At 34.1% G+C, this 21849-nt stretch overlaps 1 protein-coding gene across 8 annotated transcripts in view; it reads left to right on the top strand.

Annotated features, from left to right (window-relative positions):
• The window catches only part of MLLT10 (MLLT10 histone lysine methyltransferase DOT1L cofactor), a 295452-nt gene that overhangs the window by 202604 nt on the left and 70999 nt on the right, over nucleotides 1–21849 (top strand). For 6 of the 8 annotated variants that reach the window (XM_073229105.1, XM_037006007.2, XM_073229110.1 and 3 more), the window contains 3 exons: nucleotides 10998–11250; nucleotides 14326–14895; nucleotides 21625–21669. In XM_073229105.1, coding sequence (XP_073085206.1) covers nucleotides 10998–11250; nucleotides 14326–14895; nucleotides 21625–21669 — 868 coding nt within the window. The remainder of the gene's footprint in view (nucleotides 1–10997; nucleotides 11251–14325; nucleotides 14896–21624; nucleotides 21670–21849) is intronic. The other 2 variants (XM_073229111.1, XM_073229106.1) reach the window with 2 other exon arrangements.

The raw sequence follows: 21849 nt of genomic DNA, 5'->3' as shown, positions 1-21849 counted from the left end.
TTATTTATTTATTTATTTATTTATTTATTTATTTGAGAGGGCATCTCTCATATTTATTGATCAAATGGTTGTTAACAACAAGAAAATTCTGTATAGGGGACTCAATATACAGTCATTAATCAACCCCAAGCCTAATTCTCAACAGTCTCCAATCTTCTGAAGCATAATGAACAAGTTCTTACATGGTGAACAAGTTCTTACATAGTGAATAAGTTCTTACATGTTGAACAGTGCAAGGGCAGTCATATCACAGAAACTTTTGGTTTTGATCACACATCATAAACTATAAACAATCAAGTCAGATATGATTATTCATTTGATTTATATACTTGATTTATATGTGAATCCCTTATTATTATTTCTCCCTTATTATTATTATATTTTTTAATTAAATGCTGAACTGGTAGGTAGATGCAAGATAAAGGTAGAAAACATAATTTAGTGCTGTAAGAGGGCAAATGTAGATGATCAGGTCTGTGCCTATAGACTAAGTATTAATCCGAGCTAGACAAGGGCAACAAAACATCCACGGATGCAGCAGATTTCTCTCAAAATGGGGGGGTGAGGTTCTAAGCCTCATCTCTGTTGATCCCCAATTTCTCACCTGATGGCCCCCCTGCAACTGTGCCTGTCTGTGCTCTGATCTTTATTATGTTCTTCCTTCTAATGACTTTGGGCTTCATTTGTTCTTTTTTTGTAGTTTCTCTAATTGTGGTTTTAGACTGTGTGTTTGGGATTATTCTTGTTTCTTGAGGTAAGCCTCTATTGCTGTATACTTTCCTCTTAGAACTGTCTTCACTTCATCCCACAAGTTTTGGGCTGTTGAGTTTTTGTTTTCATTTGTCTTCATGTATTGCTTGATTTCTGCTTTAATTTGGTCATTGATTCAATGATTATTTGGAAGCAAGTTGTTTGGCCTCTTCGTGTTTGTAGGCTTTTTGTTTTCTTTGTGTAATTTATTTCTAGTTTCATGTCATTGTGTTCTGAGAAGCTACTTGATACAATTTCAGTGTTTTTGAGTTCACTGAGGCTCTTTATGTGTCCTAGTATGTGATCTATTCTGTAAAACGTTCCATATACACTTAAGAAGCATGTGTATCCTGCTGCTTTTGGATGGAATGTTCTGTAGATGTCTGTTAGTGCCATCTGTTCTTACATGTTGTTTAGTGCCTCTGTCTTATTACTTATTTTCTGTATGGTAGGTCTTTTGTTATGAGTAGTGTGTTAAAGTCTCCTAAAATGAATGTGTTGCAGTCTGTTTTCTCCTTTAATTATGTTAATATTTGTTTTACATATTTAGGTGCTCCTATAATGTGGAGATTTATAATGATTATATCCTATTGTTCAACCAACTCTTTTATCATTATGTAATGTTCTTCTTTGTCTCTTGTTACTTTCTTAGTTTTGAAATCAATTTTGTCTGATAGTAGCACTGCTACTCCCACTTTTTTCTCCCTGTTATTTGTATTAACTCTCTTTTCCATCCTTTCACTTTTATTCTGTGTCCATCTTTGGGTCTGAAATGGATCTCTTGTAGGCAGTGTATAGATGGGTTTTGTTTTTTAATCCATTCTGCCAATCAGTGTCTTGATTGATGCATTCAGACCATGCTAATTTAAAGTGGTTATTGATAGACATGTACTTATTGCCATTTTATTAATTGTTTTCTGGTTGTTTTCATATCTCCTCTCTGTTCCTTTTTTCCCTTTTATACTTTTCTTATTACTTGATGGATTTCTTTAGTGTTCTGATTAGTTTTTCTTTCTTTTTTTTTCTCTGTTATCTTTTGTAGGCCTTAGTTTTATGGTAGCTTCCTTACTATCCAACAGTCTATCTAAAATTGTTGATTATTTTATTTCAAACACAATCTAGAGGTAGATTTTCTTTTCCCCTTTCTTCTTCCTCCTCCACATTTTATTTATTAGGTGTCATATTCTACACTTTTTGTATCCCTTGAGTGATTTGTGAACAGTTGATGTAATTTCATACTTGCTTCTTAGCTTCTTAATTTGTCTACTGTGTTTACTGTGGGTTTATTTTCTCTGGTGACAGCTGTTTAGCCTTAGGAACACTTGCATCCAGCACAGTCTCTTTAAGAAATTCTGTAGGTCTGGCTTGGTGGTGGTGAATTTCTTCAACTTTTGTTTATCCGAAAATTGTTTAATCCCTACCTCAAATGTAAAAGATGATCTTACGGGATAGAGTATTCTTGGTTGGCGGTCCTTCTGTTTCATTACATTAAAAATATAATGCCCCCTCCCTTCTGGCCTGTGGAGTTTCTGTTGAGAAGTTTGCTGGCAGCCTGATGGATATCCTTTATAAATACTCTCTTTTCTCTATCTGGATGCATTCAGTACTCCTTGTGCTTGATCTGTTCCATTTTAATTATTATGTCTTGGTTTTGTCTTCCTGGGATTCCTTTTGTTAGGTGCTCTCTGTGGTTGCATGACCTAAGTGTCTATTTCCTTTCCCAGCTTCAGGAAGTTTGCAACAATTATTTCCTGAAGAAGACTTTCTATCCGTTTGTCTCCGTCTTCTCCTTCTGGTACACCCATAATGTGAATGTTTTGTTTGGATTCATCACCCAGCTCTCTTATTTTTTCATTCCTAGAGATCCTTTTTTCTATTTTTTGACTTCATTTTTGTTCTGTTTTATTTTGTTTTACTCCCAAATTTCCAGGTCACTTACAGTTTTCAACCTGTGGGTGTCTACTGTTAAATCTCCCTATTGTATGTTTCATTTCAGATTCTGTATTCTTAACTCTGTGTAGGTCTTTTGCAGGCAGGTCTTCTATCATTTTGTTGAGGTTCTCTCTGAGATCTTGAGTGTTTTTCTGTAGATCCATGAGCATACTTATGACTGGTACTTTGAAGTCTTTATCAAAAAGATTTGTGATTTCAGTTTCATTCAGCCCTTTTACTGGTATTTTGTCTTGCAGCTTTGTTTGGAACAAATTACTATGCTTCATTTTTTCAGTGTTTCCTATGGAGTAATAGTTTTGTTTAGGTGTTGCCCTCTAGTGCTCAGAAGCACAAGACACTTCACTTCCCAGTGAGGGAGCCCCAGCTGTTAACGTGCGGTGGGTGGGTCGCCTTTCTATCTGGCTTGTAGTGATCTGATTTCAGGTGGGCTGTTTGCTTCTCTGTGTCTGTGTTAACAGCACAGTCTCTGTTGCAGTTGCTGTGGACAGGGCCTCCCTCTGCTTGGGCTGCAGTAGCGGTGAGGGCTGCAGTGTTTATGGGGTATACAGACTGCTGTTTGTGTCTGCCCAGGCCAAATTTTGTTGTGTGGGATTGGCTCCCCCAGTGAGAAACGAGCTTCCAGTGCTGGCTCCTGCAGACAGTTCCTTGACTGGGCTGAACGAGGGCCCAAAAAGCTGGGAGGTTTTCCTCTGCCTACCCAGAGCAAAGCCTGACACCACTGCCAGGCTAAGTGGACTATCCGCATGCCACGTGGAGGAGCCTCAGCGCTTTGTTGCCAGCGAGGGGGATGGGGTGTCTCACGCTCCCGAGTATTCCCAACCTGTTGGGCTGAGGGCAGTCTGGGGAGTTAATGTCCACCTCCCTTTCTCTTGAGCAGAGAGCTTCATGTAACCCTTGCCCCTCTGGCACCCCTCCTGCTACTCATAAGTCTTTCAAACTGCTCACTTTGCTTTTGTCTCGGGGTCAGTAGAGCATGCCTGTTCTCCACAAGTCGCTGGAATTTCTGCCTTTTCAAGTGTTCCACCTGTTTTTGTTGCCCAGTCCCACTAATCACCAGAGCACCATGTAATGTGGGCTCCTGTTCCCGGAGCAGATCTCCAGGGCCAGGTGTTCGACAATCCTGAAATCCTGCTCCCAACCTACTCCATTCCTCTTCCTCCCTCCTGTGAACTGGAATTGGGGGAGGGCTTGGGTACATGTGGATCTCAACTTTGCCACTTTACCCTTTTCTGTGAGGTGTTCCCTTCCCCAGATGTATGTAGACAGTTCTGCAGTCTTCTGGTTGTTTTCAGGTTTAGTTATATCTGTTGTATTTTCGTGTTCAATGTGTTTTTGGGAGGAAGTGTTGTTGGGTGGAAACCTTGCCTTCTTATTCTTCCATTTTTTTCCCAGAATTGAAAATTTCTACTTTCATACCTCCAGCTCTGAGATTGTTTACTCAGCCACACACACTTACTAGTGGGTTCATCAAAGGAATTCTTCATTTATGTTAAAGTGTTTTTGATCTCAAACATACCTTTTTTATTCTTCCTTAGAATTTCCTCTTTCTGCTTGTTAATATCCATCTGTTCTTGCATGTTGTGTAATTTTTACATTATATCCCCTAATATATTAATTATAGCTTCAAAAATGTCTGGTCTGGTAATTCTGATAGTCTTGCTGTATCTATCTTGGCTTCTGATGCTTGTTCATTCTCTTCAAATTTTCGCCTCTTCACATGTTTTTACAATTTTTTTCTTTGAAAGCAGGTAGGATGTACTGGATAAAAGGAACTGTGGTAAGTAGGCCTTTAGTAACGTTGTGGTAAGGCATTGGGTGGGGGAGCATTCTGTAGTCCTATGATTAGTTCTTACTCTTTTGGTTGGCCTGTGCCCCTGGATTGTGAACCTTACAAGTGGTTCTCACCCCCATCCTCCACATTACTTTAGTGGGCCAGGATGCTGCTGGGTTGGAGTTGGGTATTTCCCTTTACCAGGCACATTAGGCTTTGATGTAATTATACTGCTGTAAAATAGCATATACTGAAGGCAGGCCTTGCAGAATACCTTGGCATATTTCAGAATTGTTCTTTTCACTCTACCCTTCTAGAAGCCTGAGTCTATTTTTTCTGATATTCACGATGAAGACCTGGTAGAGCTCCTGAAGGTAAAACTCCAAAAAGTTTTACAGCTCCTGTTTTGACTGAGTCCTTTTGGAGGTTTATTTCTCAGACTTGTCCACACTAAGCCTTCAACAGTTTGTCAATTATGTCTGAGGTTTTCCTACACTGATACTGGTTCCCATGGAGATTTCTGCTTGGGTGGGGTGTAATTCTCTGTATCCATCTGTCTACTTCCAGTTTTGGGGTTAGTGATTTGCCCTGTGATCTCATTTCTCTGATGGATTGAAGAAGAGTTACTGAGTTTTTCAATTTGTTAATTAGTCTTTCACTTATTAGCACAGAATGAAGACTTAGAAGTTTCTTACATACTAGACCAGATTCCAGAAGTGCTAATATGGGTATTTAATGCTGCAAACTTTGTTCTAAGCACTACTTATAAATGTTTTCATGTTGTATTTCCTTTTTCATTTAAACAAATATCTTGTGGTTTCCTTCTGATTTTTTCTTTGACCCATGGGTTACTTAAAAGTGTGTTACTTACTTTTGAAATATTTGGGAACTTTCTGCATATCTTATATTTATATATTTTTTAATCGAAGTATAGTTGCCTTATTTCAGGTATACAACAGTGATTCAACATTTATATACATATCTTACTGATTTGCAATTTGTGTCATATTTATAGTTATATATTGTATATCATATATTTATATTCCTTTTACAGTTTTTGTGATTTTGTTTTAAATCACAGAGAACATAGATTATCTTGTTTAATGTTTTGTGTACTTTTCAAAAGATTGTACATTCGGTTGAATGTAGTTTTTCTGTATCATAAAGGTTGAATTGATTTATATTGTTCTCTATATCTTTACTTTTTTGGGGGGGCTATTCTGTCAGTTATTGAGAAGAGGACATCAACCTTTTAAAACTCCAATTATGGATTTTGCAGTTTCTCCATTTTCTCTAGTCTGTCAGTTTTTGCTTCATTTATTTTGAAGGTCTATTCAGTGCAGAAGCATTTAAAATTTTTCTATTTTCCTAATGACTAGGCTGCTTTATTGTGGTAATATTCCTTGTTTTGAAATCTACTTTGCCTCATATTAATATTATGAATTTAGTTTTCTTTTGATTTGTGTTACACTGATATTTCTCTTATACTTTTAATATCTTCATATCTTTATATTTAAAATGGGTTTCTTGTAGGCAGCATACAGTGTTGAGTTTAAGAGAATATAGTTTTTAAATCACAGAGAACATAGATTATCTTGTTTAATGTTTTGTGTGCTTTTCAAAAGATGGTATATTCATTCATTCTGTTCCTGTTGAATGTAGTCTTGTTGAATCTCTGCCTGCAATGGGGTATGTAGAAAATTTACATGTAATGTGATTATTGATATGGTTGTATTTTAAATCAGTTCCTTGCTAATCCTTTTATTTTGCCCATCAGTTCTTATATGCTTTTTTCCTTTTTCATTGAAAATTTCTTATATTTTCATTTTCACTGATTAATAATAATTCTTTGCTGTATTATTTGATTGTTTGATTTATAATATACATGTTCAACTTGCTGGGAGTCTGCCTTCAAATGATACTGTAACATTACATTTATTATATGAGATCCTTGCAGCTATATACTTCCGTTCCTTTGGCTTTTGTGCTATTTTTGTCATGTTTTAAATTTTTTGCATATTTTATGAACCTTACAGTTGTTTTTAGTTTTGTTCGAAATCACCAATTACCTTACAAAGAGACTTTAATAATTAAAAAGTCTTTTATATTTACCCATGTAATTACTGTTTCAAGTGCTCCTAATTGGTTTATGTGGATCCATGCTTCCTTTGTTGTTTTCCTTGTGTCTAAAAGACAACCCTTAGTATTTATTGTAGTGTTGATCGTTATCTGAAAAGCAATTATTTTGGCTTTGCTTTTGAAAGATATTTTAGCTCGTTACAGAATTCTGGGTTAGTTTGTTTCTTTAATACATCAATGATTTGCTGTTCTGTTTTCCAGCTTGCATTGTTTCCATGAGAAATCTGTTCTCATCTTTTTCTTTGTTTCTTAGTACATAAGGCATTCCTTTTTTTTTCTTTTTAAATTACTTGACTGCTTCTGTCATTTTTTCTTTATTGTTGATTTTTAGTTATAAGCAATTTATGATGTACTTTCATGGAGTTTTCTTCTTCATGTTACTTGTGTTGTGGTTAATTGATCTGTAGGTTTAGTTTTAATCCAGTTTTGCAATTTTTCTGCTGTTAAGTATTTTTCTTTTTGCCCTTCCCCTCTCCTTTCAGTACTCCAATAACATGTAAATTAGGCTACTTAACATAGTTGCACAGCTCACTGAATCCTCAGTCCCTCTAAAAGTCTTCATTCTTTCTGTGCTTTATTCATGTTTGACAGTTTCTATGCTGTATTCTTAAGAATTGGATTAGTGATAAACTTGAGGTTTTTGAGGTACAGTTGAATAGTACATAATTTAAAAAATAGTTTAGCAAGCATTTTTGTGTTTCATCATGTTGGTGGAAGGCCCAGCAATTGGTTGTTTCTTTTCCCTCAGCCTCCTTCTCCTGAATGTGGATTATAGAGTTTTGTAGAGTAATGTAAGGTAACAATACTTTAAAAACAAACAAACTGCTTGGTAAGTCTGGGAACAGGAAATCCCAGGGCAAAATTCCTCTAAAAACCAAAATCAGTCAAAGGGAGAAATAAAATTTAAAATCCATTTATTGCTTACAAACTGCAGTCTGGGAGACCTTCTCTCTTTCCTGCTCCAGCAGAAGCAAAACCAGCCCTCCCCTCACCTCTCAGGTACAGATAAGCCCTCCTTGCCCAGGTAATTACCCACTCATATAGAGATGAACTTCTCTCCATCCCTGAGGAATGATGCAAATGCGCTAAAGCCATACTTCTTTCCACCTCTGAGTGCCTATTGATATGCTGATGTACTTAAGCCAGGCAAGATATTCTGGAAATATTACAATTTTACCCACATGCTCTTTTTTTGGTTTTGTAATATAGGGTCATTGTTTAATTCTGAGTCTAATTTAAAATTTTTGTTTGAAGTAGGAAATGTTTTTTATTCCTAATTAGTGCTGTTTAGTAGGCATATTGATGTTATATCTTGTGTGAGGACTCATAAGTATAGTTAGACACAAAACAAAAATCATACACATTTTAAAAGATTAAGTTGCTTTAAGTCACAATATGGACCAAAGTATTCATGTACTTCTTTTTAGACTTTCAGTATGGCCACGTATCTGGGTTTAGCTCTGGTGGAAAGGGGGAAAAAAAAGACCTCTATTTTATTCAATTGAGTACCAGTTGAAGTATTTTGCATTTTTATAGGTCAGTTTAAATGAAAAATATTTTTGATTAAGCATTACAGTCACTCAGAGCAGAGAGATGCTCATACTGTGAAAGTTATTTAGGGCGTGAAACTTAGGAACAACAGGTTTGTGGTGTTAGGCTCACTTACCGTGTTTCTTTCAGTCCTTCACTATTATCCTCTCCTTTGACCTTTCTCTACTGTCTTGATTTTGAATTGATTATATGTTTGTAATGGAATTCCACAACACTGTATTATTTCAATAGTATATTATGGGAGAAATATTCTTAAATTAACTTACAAAAGTAGAATTAAGGTAGAGATCTCTGAGTAAAACCTATGTAGACCTTTTTTACCTTTTTGTCATGTATAATTTCTTTTTAAGTGCAATATTCAGTTAAAATTTTTTTCCTTACTGAGAAATCTGTGATAACTTTTGAAATGTAAAAAATGTCAAACTTTAAAAAAAAGTGTTACAGTTTGATTAGTGTGACTGTCAGACTGTCATTGAGATATTCTCAATTTTCATTTATTGCTTTCTTTGTAATAACTTTTCTTCCAAGTGTCATGTTTTTGATGCTGGGGTTCTTGTTTGCAAAGTCAAAGAATGAACTTAGCAAACACCCAAGGTAGGAGAGCCAGGGCAGAGGCTTTTTTTTAGAAATAAAGTGAGAGGAAATTGCTCCTGGCTCATGCCAGGAGGAGACAAGGGAGCCCAGGGTGGTACATTGTCTAGGGGATTTATAGGCAGTTGAGGATTTGGGGGAACTGAGGGCTTAGGGTGTGAACTTGTACCACCTGCCCTGCCCTCAAGGTGGGCAGGGTTGTTGTTTGTTTGCTAGGGCTGTTTATAGTGAAGTCAGGGGTTATGCTGAGATACCCTTGGGGAACACTCAGATATTCCAGGCCAAGTTGCCCCTGGCCTTTTGCCCTTTAACTGATCTCACTGAAGGTGTACTGTATTCCTAGTCTGGTATATTTACCCTAGAGAATTAGTGTGACCTTGACTTTGCATAATGCTTAACACAGAGTTTTGATAGGGACTTCTTTACATTTTTACATTGCTCTGACTGTGAATATCCTGCCTTGCTTTTTCCAGAGGGCCTCACCCTACTCTGACTATACCCAAGGTCTCATTTTCACTGGATTTCTGGACATATTTATATTTCAGAGATAAACAAGGATATTCTATTAAATGAATGAAAAAATTGGCCAACCTTAATTTAGATTGGTATGTCAAAGCAAATAGTACATTTCTGTTTTTAGTACTCCACCCAGTTCTATCTCCTTTCCTTATCTGATACATGGACAAAGTACATGAATGAAGAACAGCATCAGTCTATTTTCTTTAGATGACTTTTAAACTTCAGTAGGGTCATATGTAAGTGGGATGGAGAATCTCAGGATCAACTAACTTGAATTAATGGAAAAATATTTGAAAAGTGGGGTGGATTCCAGAGTGACCTGCTCAGCATGGGAAAGGTTCATATTTCTAAGTAACCCAAGAAGTTGAATCAGCTTAAATATGATTGACTTGTTAAATTGGAGTTTGTTTTCTCCTGAAACTTAACTTTGTAAACTTGTTCTTATTTGTGGATTATAGATTATTAGAATAGTGGTTAGTTTGTTTTTATGAGATAATGTCTCATATTTGATAATGGAAATCTGTTATTGGCAGTGAGATGATGTGGGGGCAACATTAGGGGACAAATAGCAGAAAAGTAGTACTAAAGAATAATTTAGTTTCAAAACATTTGAAACCTTCTGTATTCCTCTTTTTGAACATTAATTTTGCTAAAAATGCTGACCATTTTGAAATGTGATTTATTGACCACTTTATTTTTCAGATTTATCTAATGCATTGTATTGAGTGGTAGTTAAATGAGAAATTTCAATTTGTGTCGTTTCGTATTTTTCATTTGTATTATATCAGAGATTCAGATAGATGTATTAGAAAAATACTTATTCAACAGAAATTTAAAGCTTCTTATATATTCTAGGCGCTGAGTGAATTTAACAACCACTCCCCACCCCCGCTAAAAAAAAACAAAAAAAAACATTCATTTCAAAGCATGTTGATTAATGTATACCTGTTATAACACATTTTCACATTTTCGTAGTCATTTAATTTGCTGTTATTTGCACACATTTTGTATTAAAATGATTATTAAACACTATAAACTGCTTAAACAAATATTTGTCTCTTCCATTTTTCTCTAACATATAGATCTAGGATGTGTTTGAGAATCAATTTTAGGATACAATAATACTTCAAATTTTTGAAAGTCTTAACTGCAAAATATAACTGTTTCTTCAACTTAATAATGGGAAGAAATTATTTCTGTTTCAAAGCCTTTAATATTTCTGTTTTGAAAAGCAGCCTTCACTTGAATTTAAGAAATTCTTGTTCTGACCTATGCTAGGTTCTTATAATCTCAGGGTTATCCTCTCATGAATTTGTAACACATTACTTCTAATTGTTGCCTTTGTGCCAAACACTGAAAGCTAATTTTAATTTCATGACTAGAAAAGTAGTATGTTCTTGTTGAAAATTATGTTGCTTGGGAAACAAGTACCTTTACTTACCTTGTGTCACTGAATAAATGTGACTAAGACTAATATGTACTTTTACTCATTGCTGAAGTTTGATGCTCAAACAGCCATACTGTAAATTACGTACACTAAAAAAATGCTTGTAACAGACTTTAAATTGTTCTTACAATGATTTTCTTAGGTGGACTTACTTATAACTGAAACTTTCATATATTTATCTTGCAAGTGTAATAACTATTAATGTGCCATCTTTTTTTTTCCAAAATGTAATCAGTCCTTTTTCATTTCACTTCCCTTTCTCAATCACAATGTTAGACTTACACAAGCACTAGCAGCAACTCTATATCTGGATCATTGAAGCGCTTGGAAGATACTGCAGCACGATTTACAAATGCCAATTTTCAGGAAGTCTCTGCGCACACAACTAGTGGAAAAGACGTTTCAGAGGCAAGAGGGTCAGAGGGCAAAGGGAAGAAATCTTCAGCTCACAGCTCAGGTCAAAGAGGAAGAAAGCCTGGTGGAAGAAATCCAGGAACCACTGTGTCAGCAGCTAGTCCTTTCCAGCAAGGTATTAATTATGATGTTTTAGTTAAAGTATTTGTTCTAATGATTAATAGTAATTAAGTTTTGTAAAAGAATTTAGTTTTTATTTATATCTAATGGATCGTTGGAGTTTTTTTTTATGATTACTTGCTGTGGTTAGATTACTTCAATGACTAGTGTTCTTTGTTAAAATGTTTCTGAGACCTTTGCTTCCTTTTAATATTATGACATCTGTTTCCAAAGTTGAACTGTAATTTTAATGTTTAAATAGATGTGGAATAAAGATTAAGTTTGGGGAGAAAAACAATAAAAAGCTGGAGTTTTCCTTTTTGCTCTTTACAGTCATTCTTTTTCACAAATTGTTTTTATTCACCATTCCTAATTAAACACTAAAACAGTTAAGGTATATATATTTTAGTGAGTAAACAAGTACTGTGCAATATTTAGGGGATTTAAATAGTTGCTCAGTAAATAATAGTTTATTATTAATGCATTTATTATAAGGCTTGAAGTTAAAGTATAATTTTGCTCAGTCTACATATTTTGTGATAAGGCTGCTATAACAGTATGCCCAGTTTATTTTGAATTTCAGTTAAGCAAGTGAAAACCTACTGTTAAGTTAACCATAGTGAAAAATAAATTTGTTGTTTCAAATTCAAAATGAACTGGGCAGGCTGTATTTTGTATGGCAACCCTGTTTTGTGGAAAGCAGAATAACTGAGCTAAACTTCAGAATGTTTTAGCCCTATGTTCTAGGTTTTTTATTTTGTGTAATTTTTAATGTGACCATGAATATTTTGAGAAATATAAATGTTAAAACTGTTGGCAATAAATATATTAGTAAAGTTTACAATAGATGTCTTTTCCTGATCCTCCCCCCTTTGCCCCTAGTAGTGAATGAAGGGGGAAAATTGTCAGTTTTTAAGATTTGTTCAGGCCTTTGCTGCTAATAAATTGTATCCAAAATATACCAGGATATAATTTGAATATGAAGAGAGGTTGCTTAGTTTGCTGACTTCTCATTAAAAAGTATTTCATATATTTGAAACTAATAGTTCTTTTGGACTTCAAGATTTTCAAGTCCCAGATTTTTTTTTTGCCTTACATAGCAAAAATTAGACGACTAAGAAATAAAATGCCAGATTAAAAAAATAAATAAATTTACTTTACATTGTTATTTTTATGACATTTTGGAAAATAAATAGTAAAATTAATTAATTGAAAACAAGACAATTGTTAATGTAACTTCATTCACATTTGAATGTGACAGTAACAGAATTAAGTCATCTCTTCCCTATAGTTAAGACCTTTTTTTTCATAGTTGAAAATACATTTTTGAGTTTTAGAACTTTGAAATACTAATCCATAATTTAGGAAAAGGATCTCATTTTCTTAAACTTCACAACATTGATGAGTCTTTCCTACCTCTGTGAAGACATGGTAGAGAATGTGTTATGTTTTCATATCTGAGGTAATAGTCTACAAAGTTTTAAAAATTGAAATTTAAAGGTACAGTATTTAAGATAAATTGTTTTCATTGTAGGTAGTATGTGAATTTTAGAAAATACACATTTAAGTATTGCATATACTAAATGTTATTTGCTATACTGTACTGAGCTTTTAACACCAGCTGTAAAAACAAAAATGTGTAGAAAAAAGACAGATGGTGACAGATCAGAATGGATAATAAAGAACTTCTTTGTAGTTAATTAAGCAAATTGCAGTTATCCTGAATTGATTAATGTAATGTAAATGATCTCTTAATATTATGTTTCTCTATATAGACATAACCTGAAAATGCTCTTACAGGTGAATAAAACATATCTTTTGAAAGAGCTAAATTTTAGAACTATTAATGTTCTTTTTTAATAAGCCATTTAAGAAGAGCTTAAAATTTTAAAATCAAAACCTTGAGGCTTTAGTTAAAAATAAATTATTTCTTCTGTGTGAGGAAAAAATACCTCTGTAAATATTTAGATGGACTTATGTGTGGTTTCTTATGACTGTGCTCTGCAATAAAATTTAACACTTAGCTTGAAATTTCTGTTCCACTCCAATAAAACACTTTTTTTTGAGCTTTTGCTTTTAAATGTAATAGTTAAAACATGGTATAGTTTAGTTTTATGAAACATAGTAGATGTGTGGTCACAACTAAGTTCTAAACACTTGTCACCTCACTTGGCAAGGGTGAAGGAGAGGACTTGGTGAAGTGGGGCGGTGGGCCAAACTGTTGTTTCATCCCAGTCATGTTGTCTTTCTATCAAGTTAAGCGCCTTGAAGTTCTTATATCTCATAATGACATGGTGGGCTACTGATGTTCTTTAAAGAGTGGGGAGAGAAAAAGCAGTTGTGGAAGAGATTCATTAGAGGTGCTTCTCCTATGGTTTTACTTTTATAAAAGCAGTAGCAGAGTGTTAGTAGCTGGTTTTTTTAATGCAGCTTTGTGGGAAGTGGACTGGGAGAAATGTAGGGTATATATATTAGGGTCCATGTGATCATTATTATTTTTTTCAAATCCATGTTTTGATGGGGTGGATTTAACTGAATTCACCAAAGTTATCTTGAAGTTAAAACATGGAATTTATAAACTAAGCAACATCTTTTAGTTCTTACTGAATGTTAGGAACATTTAAAATTATGTCTTCAAAAATTGAAAAACTGGAAGTTCTTCCAGCCTTTCAAAGTCCAGTTGTAGTCTTGTCAGTCTTATTGAGACTTTGCTGTTCTTCAGGCCTTTCTCAAGCATACACAGGTATTTGGGGGAGAATTAAAGAATGCTGCCATGGTCAAAGGTAGGTTAAGTAAAATACATATTATAACCTCGTAACTGTTCAAATAATAGCTTGCATTTCAAGAGTTAATATTTAGTTTAATACCTATAAAATGACAAGTATTTTTTAAAGAGGATTTTATAAATAAACTTGATTACAGTAGTAACCTTTTTAAAATCTAGCTTTGTTTCACAGTAATGTCCTAAGTTTTCTAGTTAGTTTTTTTCACCATCTCTTTTTGATGATTGTATCATTTCTACTTCTCATGGGAACTTTTGCATCCAATTTTTTCTTTTCCTACCCCATTTTTTTTTTTTCCCCCACTACAGGCAGTTTTTCAGGAACTCCAGGCAGTGTAAAATCATCTTCGGGAAGTTCAGTACAGTCTCCCCAGGATTTCTTGAGCTTTACAGACTCAGATCTGCGTAATGACAGTTACACTCACTCCCAACAGTCATCATCAACCAAAGATGTACACAAAGGAGAGTCTGGAAGCCAGGAAGGGGGGGTAAATAGTTTTAGTTCCATAATTGGTCTCCCTTCAACCTCAGCGGTTATTTCACAGCCTAAAAGCTTTGAAAATTCACCTGGAGATTTGAGTAATTCCAGCCTTCCTACAGCAGGATATAAGCGGGCTCAAACTTCTGGCCTAGAAGAAGAAACTGTAAAGGAAAAGAAAAGAAAAGGAAATAAACAAAGTAAGCATGGGCCTGGTAGACCCAAAGGAAACAAAAATCAAGAGAATGTTTCTCATCTCTCAGTTTCTTCTGCTTCACCAACATCATCTGTAGCATCAGCTGCAGGAAGTGTAACGAGCTCTAGTCTTCAGAAATCTCCTACATTGCTCAGGAATGGAAGTTTACAAAGTCTTAGTGTTGGCTCATCTCCAGTTGGTTCAGGTAGGGATTTGCCCATCTTTTTTTCTCCCTTATTCCCACCACCACCACCCTTCCTTTACACAAAAAGTAAATTCATTTTAAACTATTGTTATGATAATACTTTGAGTTGCTCAGGGACATTTAATTATCTCAATTTCAATGGAAAAAAAAGTGTTATGTTCTTAGATCTTAGCCAATTGTGTTTGGCACTAATGTTACCTTACTAAATATAGGTTAATATATAGTTTATTGGTCTTTAATTTCTTACGAGACACCTAAAATTAATTTCCTTTTTTTTTTTTTTCGCTGCTGTTGCACAGTAATTTAAAAACCAAACTCAGAATTCACATTTAAGGTGTGAGAGTTTCTGCACTATTTTTGAATTGGTATTTGTTTTTGAGTTTCCTTTCTCAAAACTTCAACTAGTCTTCATTTTCCCAATTCCTCACACATATCTACTTGAATTACTCAATCTGGAATATTTTTAATCAGTAATAAATGATTTAAATTTATGAACCTTAATTTTATTCATGCAATATCTAAAATGATGTATTTTCTTTTTGTTTTCAAGTGTGTTTAACAGTTTTTTGTCATTTTTTAAAGTATAGTACAAATGAATTTATGTATGTTGTTACATCATTGGGATGCTTTTTTCATCTTTACTTTCCATTATGAATATTTCAATTTATAAAAATTTTAAGATGCACAATTATAGACAGAAACTTAACAGTTTAGATATTAGCTAAATATCAACATTCATCTTTTACATTACATCTTGAATTTGTGGCAGATGGTTTTAAATGAGTGTTTATAAACCTCACTTCTCCTGACTTTAGATCTCTGTAGAAATGATATAAGGTATTATAGATTTGATCATTTTATTAGTTGGTAGAGAGGATAGGTAGGAAATCATGGGAAAATAATAAATACAGTTCAAATGAAGAATGTTCATGTGTATTTTATAAATAGACTTTTGGATTGTTTTTTATACTTGTTCAGATATTAGTTTCAGTAAACATAAAAAAGACCATTCTGAGGGAGAAACCATGTATAATGGTCAAATGTGAAAAATAGTAAGTATAATCTGTTTTGTGCCAGAGTCTGTTAAGTGCTTTATATTTATTATATTGTTTAATCCTTACAACAGTTTTATGAAATAAGAGCTATTAATGTCCTTATTTTACAGGTGATAAAACTGGGGCTTAGACAGATAAAATAAGTTGCCCAAGAGCACACAGCTAAGGATTTCTTTCTATTTCTCATAGTTAGCTAGCTTCAGTGCCTGTGGTGGACCTGTTTGACAAGTGTTCTTGAGAAATGAGTGGTAACTATGGAAGGATTGTTTCATTAGTAACATTAAGGGTGGCTCTAGAGCAGGATCTCTCAATCGCAGCACTGTTGACATTTTGGTTGGGATAAATCTTTTTTGTGTAGTATGGGCCTGTGCATTATAGCATGTTTGTCAGGATATCCGACCCCTAACCGCTACATGCCAGTAGCCCCCAAGACTCCCTCTACCTAATTGTGATTATAAAAAAATTTGGGGTGTATTTGCAGATCGTCCTTGGTTGAGAACATCTGTTTAAAGGGGCAAAAATATAAATTACAGTGATAAGTAAGTTAATTGAAAAGGTTCAAATGTATTGCACACTTGAATATGTATTTTATTTACATAATATGTTTCCTTTGAGACCAGAAGGGCTTAAGCAGTTAGCCTTAACTTTTAGTCACAAAAAGTAAATTGTGATAAATTTACTCAGAAGAAATTAAGTTCATATTCATTTTTACAAAGGGCACTGTAACCAGATGAATAATATACTGAAAAATTAAGCTTAAATTTGCATTTGTGAAAAGAGAGCCTCACTGATTTCTTATACATGGAAGCAAAGCTGAAAATTACTGCATTTCAGAAACTTCATTTGGATGCCATTTGAAACATGCAGCCTCATATTAATGGGGCTTAAATACTGATTTACATCCCTGAAAAGATTTTCATACCTATTATACATATTTAGGGACATTATAGATGTGGGCTATCATATACTTTACACAATATTTGCTTCAGTAGGGCAATGTTTGTGGTACATGTATGGCATAAAAATAGGAGTTTGTTTCCCTTTTGCATCACTGTTAGGTAAACAGAAATTTAAGAAGAAATTCCCATAAATATTATTATTTATGAAAATAAAAGACTTAAATTTTGACTTGAAGGATTTTTTTCTTAAACGTGTTTAAAATCACTCTGAAAATTGTATATGTCTTGTTAAAGCTATAATTATGGAATAATATTAGTTACTTAAATCTATTTTAGATTATGTGTTCTTTAATTTTATACATTTTAAAGAAGTTTTATGACTAAGTCACAGCACTCTTTTATTGGTGAACGTAGTAGTCCTAAAAAAAAATCTATTCTTAACTGGAAGAAGCTGGCTAAAAGCCATGGATTTTAGGAATTACACCTTCTTACTGTAAGTTTAAGAACTGGTAACCACTGTTGAAAGTATGTGCTAAACAGGCTTAAGCACTTGACAAACATCAAATATTATTACTCATTATAGGAAAGAAGAAGCTGACAGAATTCTCATAGCTCTAAGTGGTGGAGCTATGCATTTTCCTTGATTCTAAGACACTTAATTATAAAATTTAAAGGATGTTTGCTGATGAGGCTCTAAAACCACACTAGAATAATGTCAGTCATATTTTAAGTAGTGGGATCAATGAGAAAATTTAAGCCAATAATTTAATTTGCAACAGAGTATCTCTTACTGGTATGAAAATGTTCAGTTTGCCTTTGTACTAATTTTAGATTGAGAACTCATTAGTAATTGTAAATGCAGGAAACTTTCTCATGTAAATAAGTAGGAAGGAAAAATATGTATACTGTGTACTATGTTATCAGGAATTGTTTTTCATCATGCCCATTTAAACAGATTAATTTGCTTTTATGACAGGTTGATAATTTAGTAACAATGAAGGTGACCTTTTTAACAACCAGTAGGCTATGATGTTAAACTGTAACATGCACTATATAGCTGACCCTTGAACAACAATAGGGTTAGGAGCACCACTCAGGACTTAACTATTAATAGCCTATTGTTGACCAGAAGTCTTAACCAACAACATAATTAACTCATGTTTTATATGCTTGTAAGTATTATGCAACAAAGTAAGCTAGAGAGAATAGTTTTTTCAAATTGCACCAAATCTCCAAAAATTTCTCTATTATACTTACTGAAAAATAAATCCGCCTTTTAAGTGGACTGATAGTTTCAGACCTCCTTTGTTCGAGGGTCAACTGTAACCCTAGCTCTGTGAGGTTAGCAGCTATGTTTGTCATGTTCACCACTGTTTCCTCATTGCCGGCACCATGCTTTGCACATAGTAAGTGCTAAACATCTGTTTAAAAAAAATGAATACTGTTAGTAATCACTGAGTACACATCATGTGGTAGTATCCCATGTGATTTTGTACTTGCCTTCCAAGTGTTTATAGCCAGGCTGCTGATGAAATTATTTGTCTATAAACCTTTTCATGTAGTATTTCTGGCCAGTTAAGTTGGAAAAGATCGTGGAGAAGATGAAATTTGAATTGTACTTTGGAGTAGGCAGAAAAAGACCAACAATATAATCAGAAAAGGAAGTAAAGGTATATTTGAGGGATAAACCTAGTAGAAATAAGAATGTGTTTGAGGGGTAGTTTTAAGGTAATGTTGATTAAATAGGGCAGGATGAGTTTGTGAAGAGTTGATGGTCAGGCTGAAGAATTCAAAATTAACAGGTTAGTGGTTTTTCTTCCAGAATAAGCATCCTGGACTTAATTCTGACAACTTACTATTAAGGGAATTTCATTAATGGAGAAAAAAAATTTGCTTCCATCTGCTCATGGTAATGGTAAGACATTTTTTTTGAGAGCACCTAACAGTCTCTAAAGAACTCCATAAGTGTTACCTAGTTTGTCCCTTGGAACAACCTTGTGAAATCGGCAGGGCAGCTACTATTGTTGTTATTTCTCCTGTTTTACCATAACTAGGATATAAAGCAGAAGTATCCTAGCAAAATATAAGTACTTAGCAATTATTACTTAATTGTGATTACTTAAAGCAGTCACATTCTCTTAAAATCATTAGAACATCAATTTAACACTAATAAAAATTCTCTCATGACATGTTCAACATATGGTAGTGTGTATGTAGCAAGATATGTATGCTCGGAGCTCCAGATCCAATTAGAATAGAAACCCAGAAAAACACCTGTAAACTCTTTGTGGTCAAGGGTTTGGATTGTAAGATTTGTATTATAATAAAATTATATTATGAATCCTCATTAATGACCTGTTTTACAGTAACTTGTACAGAATGAAAAATTAGTGTATTGTTTTAAATGGCTACTAAGGGTTGTAAGTTTTGGTTTATAGCTTATGTTAAACCTTTGAAGTTTTACTACATATATTCTTCTGAGATCTTAACAAGTGGGCACACAGTCTTTAGAAACATTGAAAACTAGTGTAGCATTTGGAAGAGTTGACATGCTGGATTTGTCCTTTTCCCTATTTATGTAAACCTCATGAGAGTTTAAATTTTGCTAAAGTGAAGGTTAACATTCTTTTTCCTACAGAAATCAACATCTTGTTATTTTCTCTGAGAAAAGTCTGGTATTTGTTAAATGTTTAGGAGTTGATCATTTAGAGTTAACTTCATTTTTTTGGGCATATGGCCTTTTAAAGTATGTGGTTCCCTGTTTTTTAAAATCTTTGTGTCTAGTTCTTTAATACAATGCTGCTATACCTTTCTAGGTTAAGATACTTGAAATCCATTTCAGTGATGGAACTTTTTTCTAGATGGTCAATCTTTTTGTTATGGTCCTATGTACTTAGTCTTAGAGTCTTAAAAGATTTCACAGAGATAAGTTATAAATGTGAATAGATAAAGAGAAATTTGTTCTGGCTTCTGTTCAAATAGGGAGGTTATGATGGTTTAACTTGAGCAGGTATAACTATGAAAATGTTTTGTTAAATATATTCCTGTTTATGTCACATCTTCTGAGTTGTGAAGTGAAACTGAGAAGTCTTTCCCTGGTAAAACTGTTTTAACTAGGAATAGGCTAATTCTGTAAACAAATACCAAAATCATAAAGATACAAATATTAATCCAATAAACTCACAAGCAGAGAGTTACTGATATAGTATCATATACCAGGGATACAGTTACTGAGCATAATTCAAACTTATCTTAATGACACATGTTCTGATTTTCTATATATTGATTATATTGGGTCATAAATGAAAGTCATACAGGATATTGGATGCTGTTAAGACCAAGATATACCATGGAATTTGCTTTCTTAGAAAAATCCCTTGATTTTTGTATTGGTCCTGCGTGATTTGAGTATTTGCTGGCCTGCTTTCTACAAAAAAAATACTACATCAAAGGTCAGAATAGCCATACTCTGTTTTTTACCCCATTGAGAAAATCCTTCTGCTATTATGACTATCTGATTATTTTTCAGTACCATTCCAAGGATCTACTATTTCTCTGTAATGTGCCCTGTCAATCTCTTAGTAGGCCTCACTCCCTATTGAACCTTACTTGTGTTGAATTTGTTAATGAAGCGTTAAGGTGGCAAATTCTTCTACCATGTCTCATATTTGAGTGTCATCTGGAAAGGTCCATAAACTAGTCTACAGAATTGAATTTTTTAACACTACCTAATGTAAAATTCTTTTCACATTACAATGACAGAAAGTGAGTGCTGGCTTGCTCTCTACCTTGCTTTGTCTTTCTTATTTTAAGTTATTCAGAGTGGGACCATGATGAGACTCTACCTCTGAGGTATATATATGGGTATATGTGTGAGTGATAGTTGCTTGGAAGGCTTGCTCTGTTGTACATTTGATTCCTAAAGGTCATGTTTTTAGTTAAATAATAACCAGAGAATTCCCAGATCTCCCTTCTTTAAACAAATTTGGCCAAGTGTTAACTACAAGGGAATACCAGTTGTTTCTAGGATTAGCAGGCCAGGTCCTTTGAGTCACAGTTTTAATGCTGGTTTTATCAATTATTTTTCCTTTGGAATGTCATATAGAAATTTATTTCCCATTTTCTGAGCAGCTCTTGCCTTTAGCTGTGTTTTATTGCTTCATGTCATCCTTTGCTTGTTTTCCTCATTTGAATGTAGTTAAAAGAGGAAGAATAATGGCTTATTCATTCATTACCATATCAAAAATGAAAGGTACAAGAAAGTAAACTGAGTGTAGTTTAATGACTTTTGTACATAATGGATTTCCAGTCAGATAAAAACTAAATTTCATACTTAAATGGTAATTTCTAATTGACCACAGTATTAAACTCTTTCTAATAGACCGTTCTCATCTAATGAATTATATAAAGCACAATAGTTTATCATATTGACTAACTACACCTCCTGTTATTAGTAAATCCATTTATTTCTGGACACTTGACAGGCAGATTCATTTGTAAGCCCTTATGCCTTTCTCATTCTTTGCATACCCACGTACACACACACACATTCCCATACTGTCCCATTAAGACTTGTGAAAATTCCATCATGTTTAGTCTTCCTGCCCCCTCACATCCCAATCACTTGCTTATAATTTCTCTTCCCACAGTTCTGTTTACCCTTCTCAGCTAGATTTTTAGGTGAATGTTTTCCTGTTTTTCTGGCCTGTTTCTTTTTCTACATTTGAGTCACTGGCAACTTCTTTGCTGATTTCCTTTCTCCTCCCTCCCAACAGAAATTTCCATGCAGTATCGGCATGATGGAGCTTGTCCAACAACCAGTAAGTCCGGGAACTGGGTTGGTGACCCAGGCTTTTTGACTCCTCTAACTCTAGTGTTTTTCTATTATATTATGCCATCTCTGAACCTCTAAATTTTAATCTTCAAAAATACAGTGGGTTCTTAATTGAACAGATTTCTTTTGCCTCCAAAAAGGTATCTTGCTGCTTTGTCCTGTGTTT

The sequence above is a fragment of the Manis javanica genome, chromosome 2, assembly GCF_040802235.1.
Source record: "Manis javanica isolate MJ-LG chromosome 2, MJ_LKY, whole genome shotgun sequence".
In the NCBI taxonomy this organism is placed as follows: Eukaryota; Metazoa; Chordata; class Mammalia; order Pholidota; family Manidae; genus Manis; species Manis javanica.
Note: the sequence above shows the minus strand (reverse complement) of the source record. Positions and strands in the feature narration are given on the sequence as shown.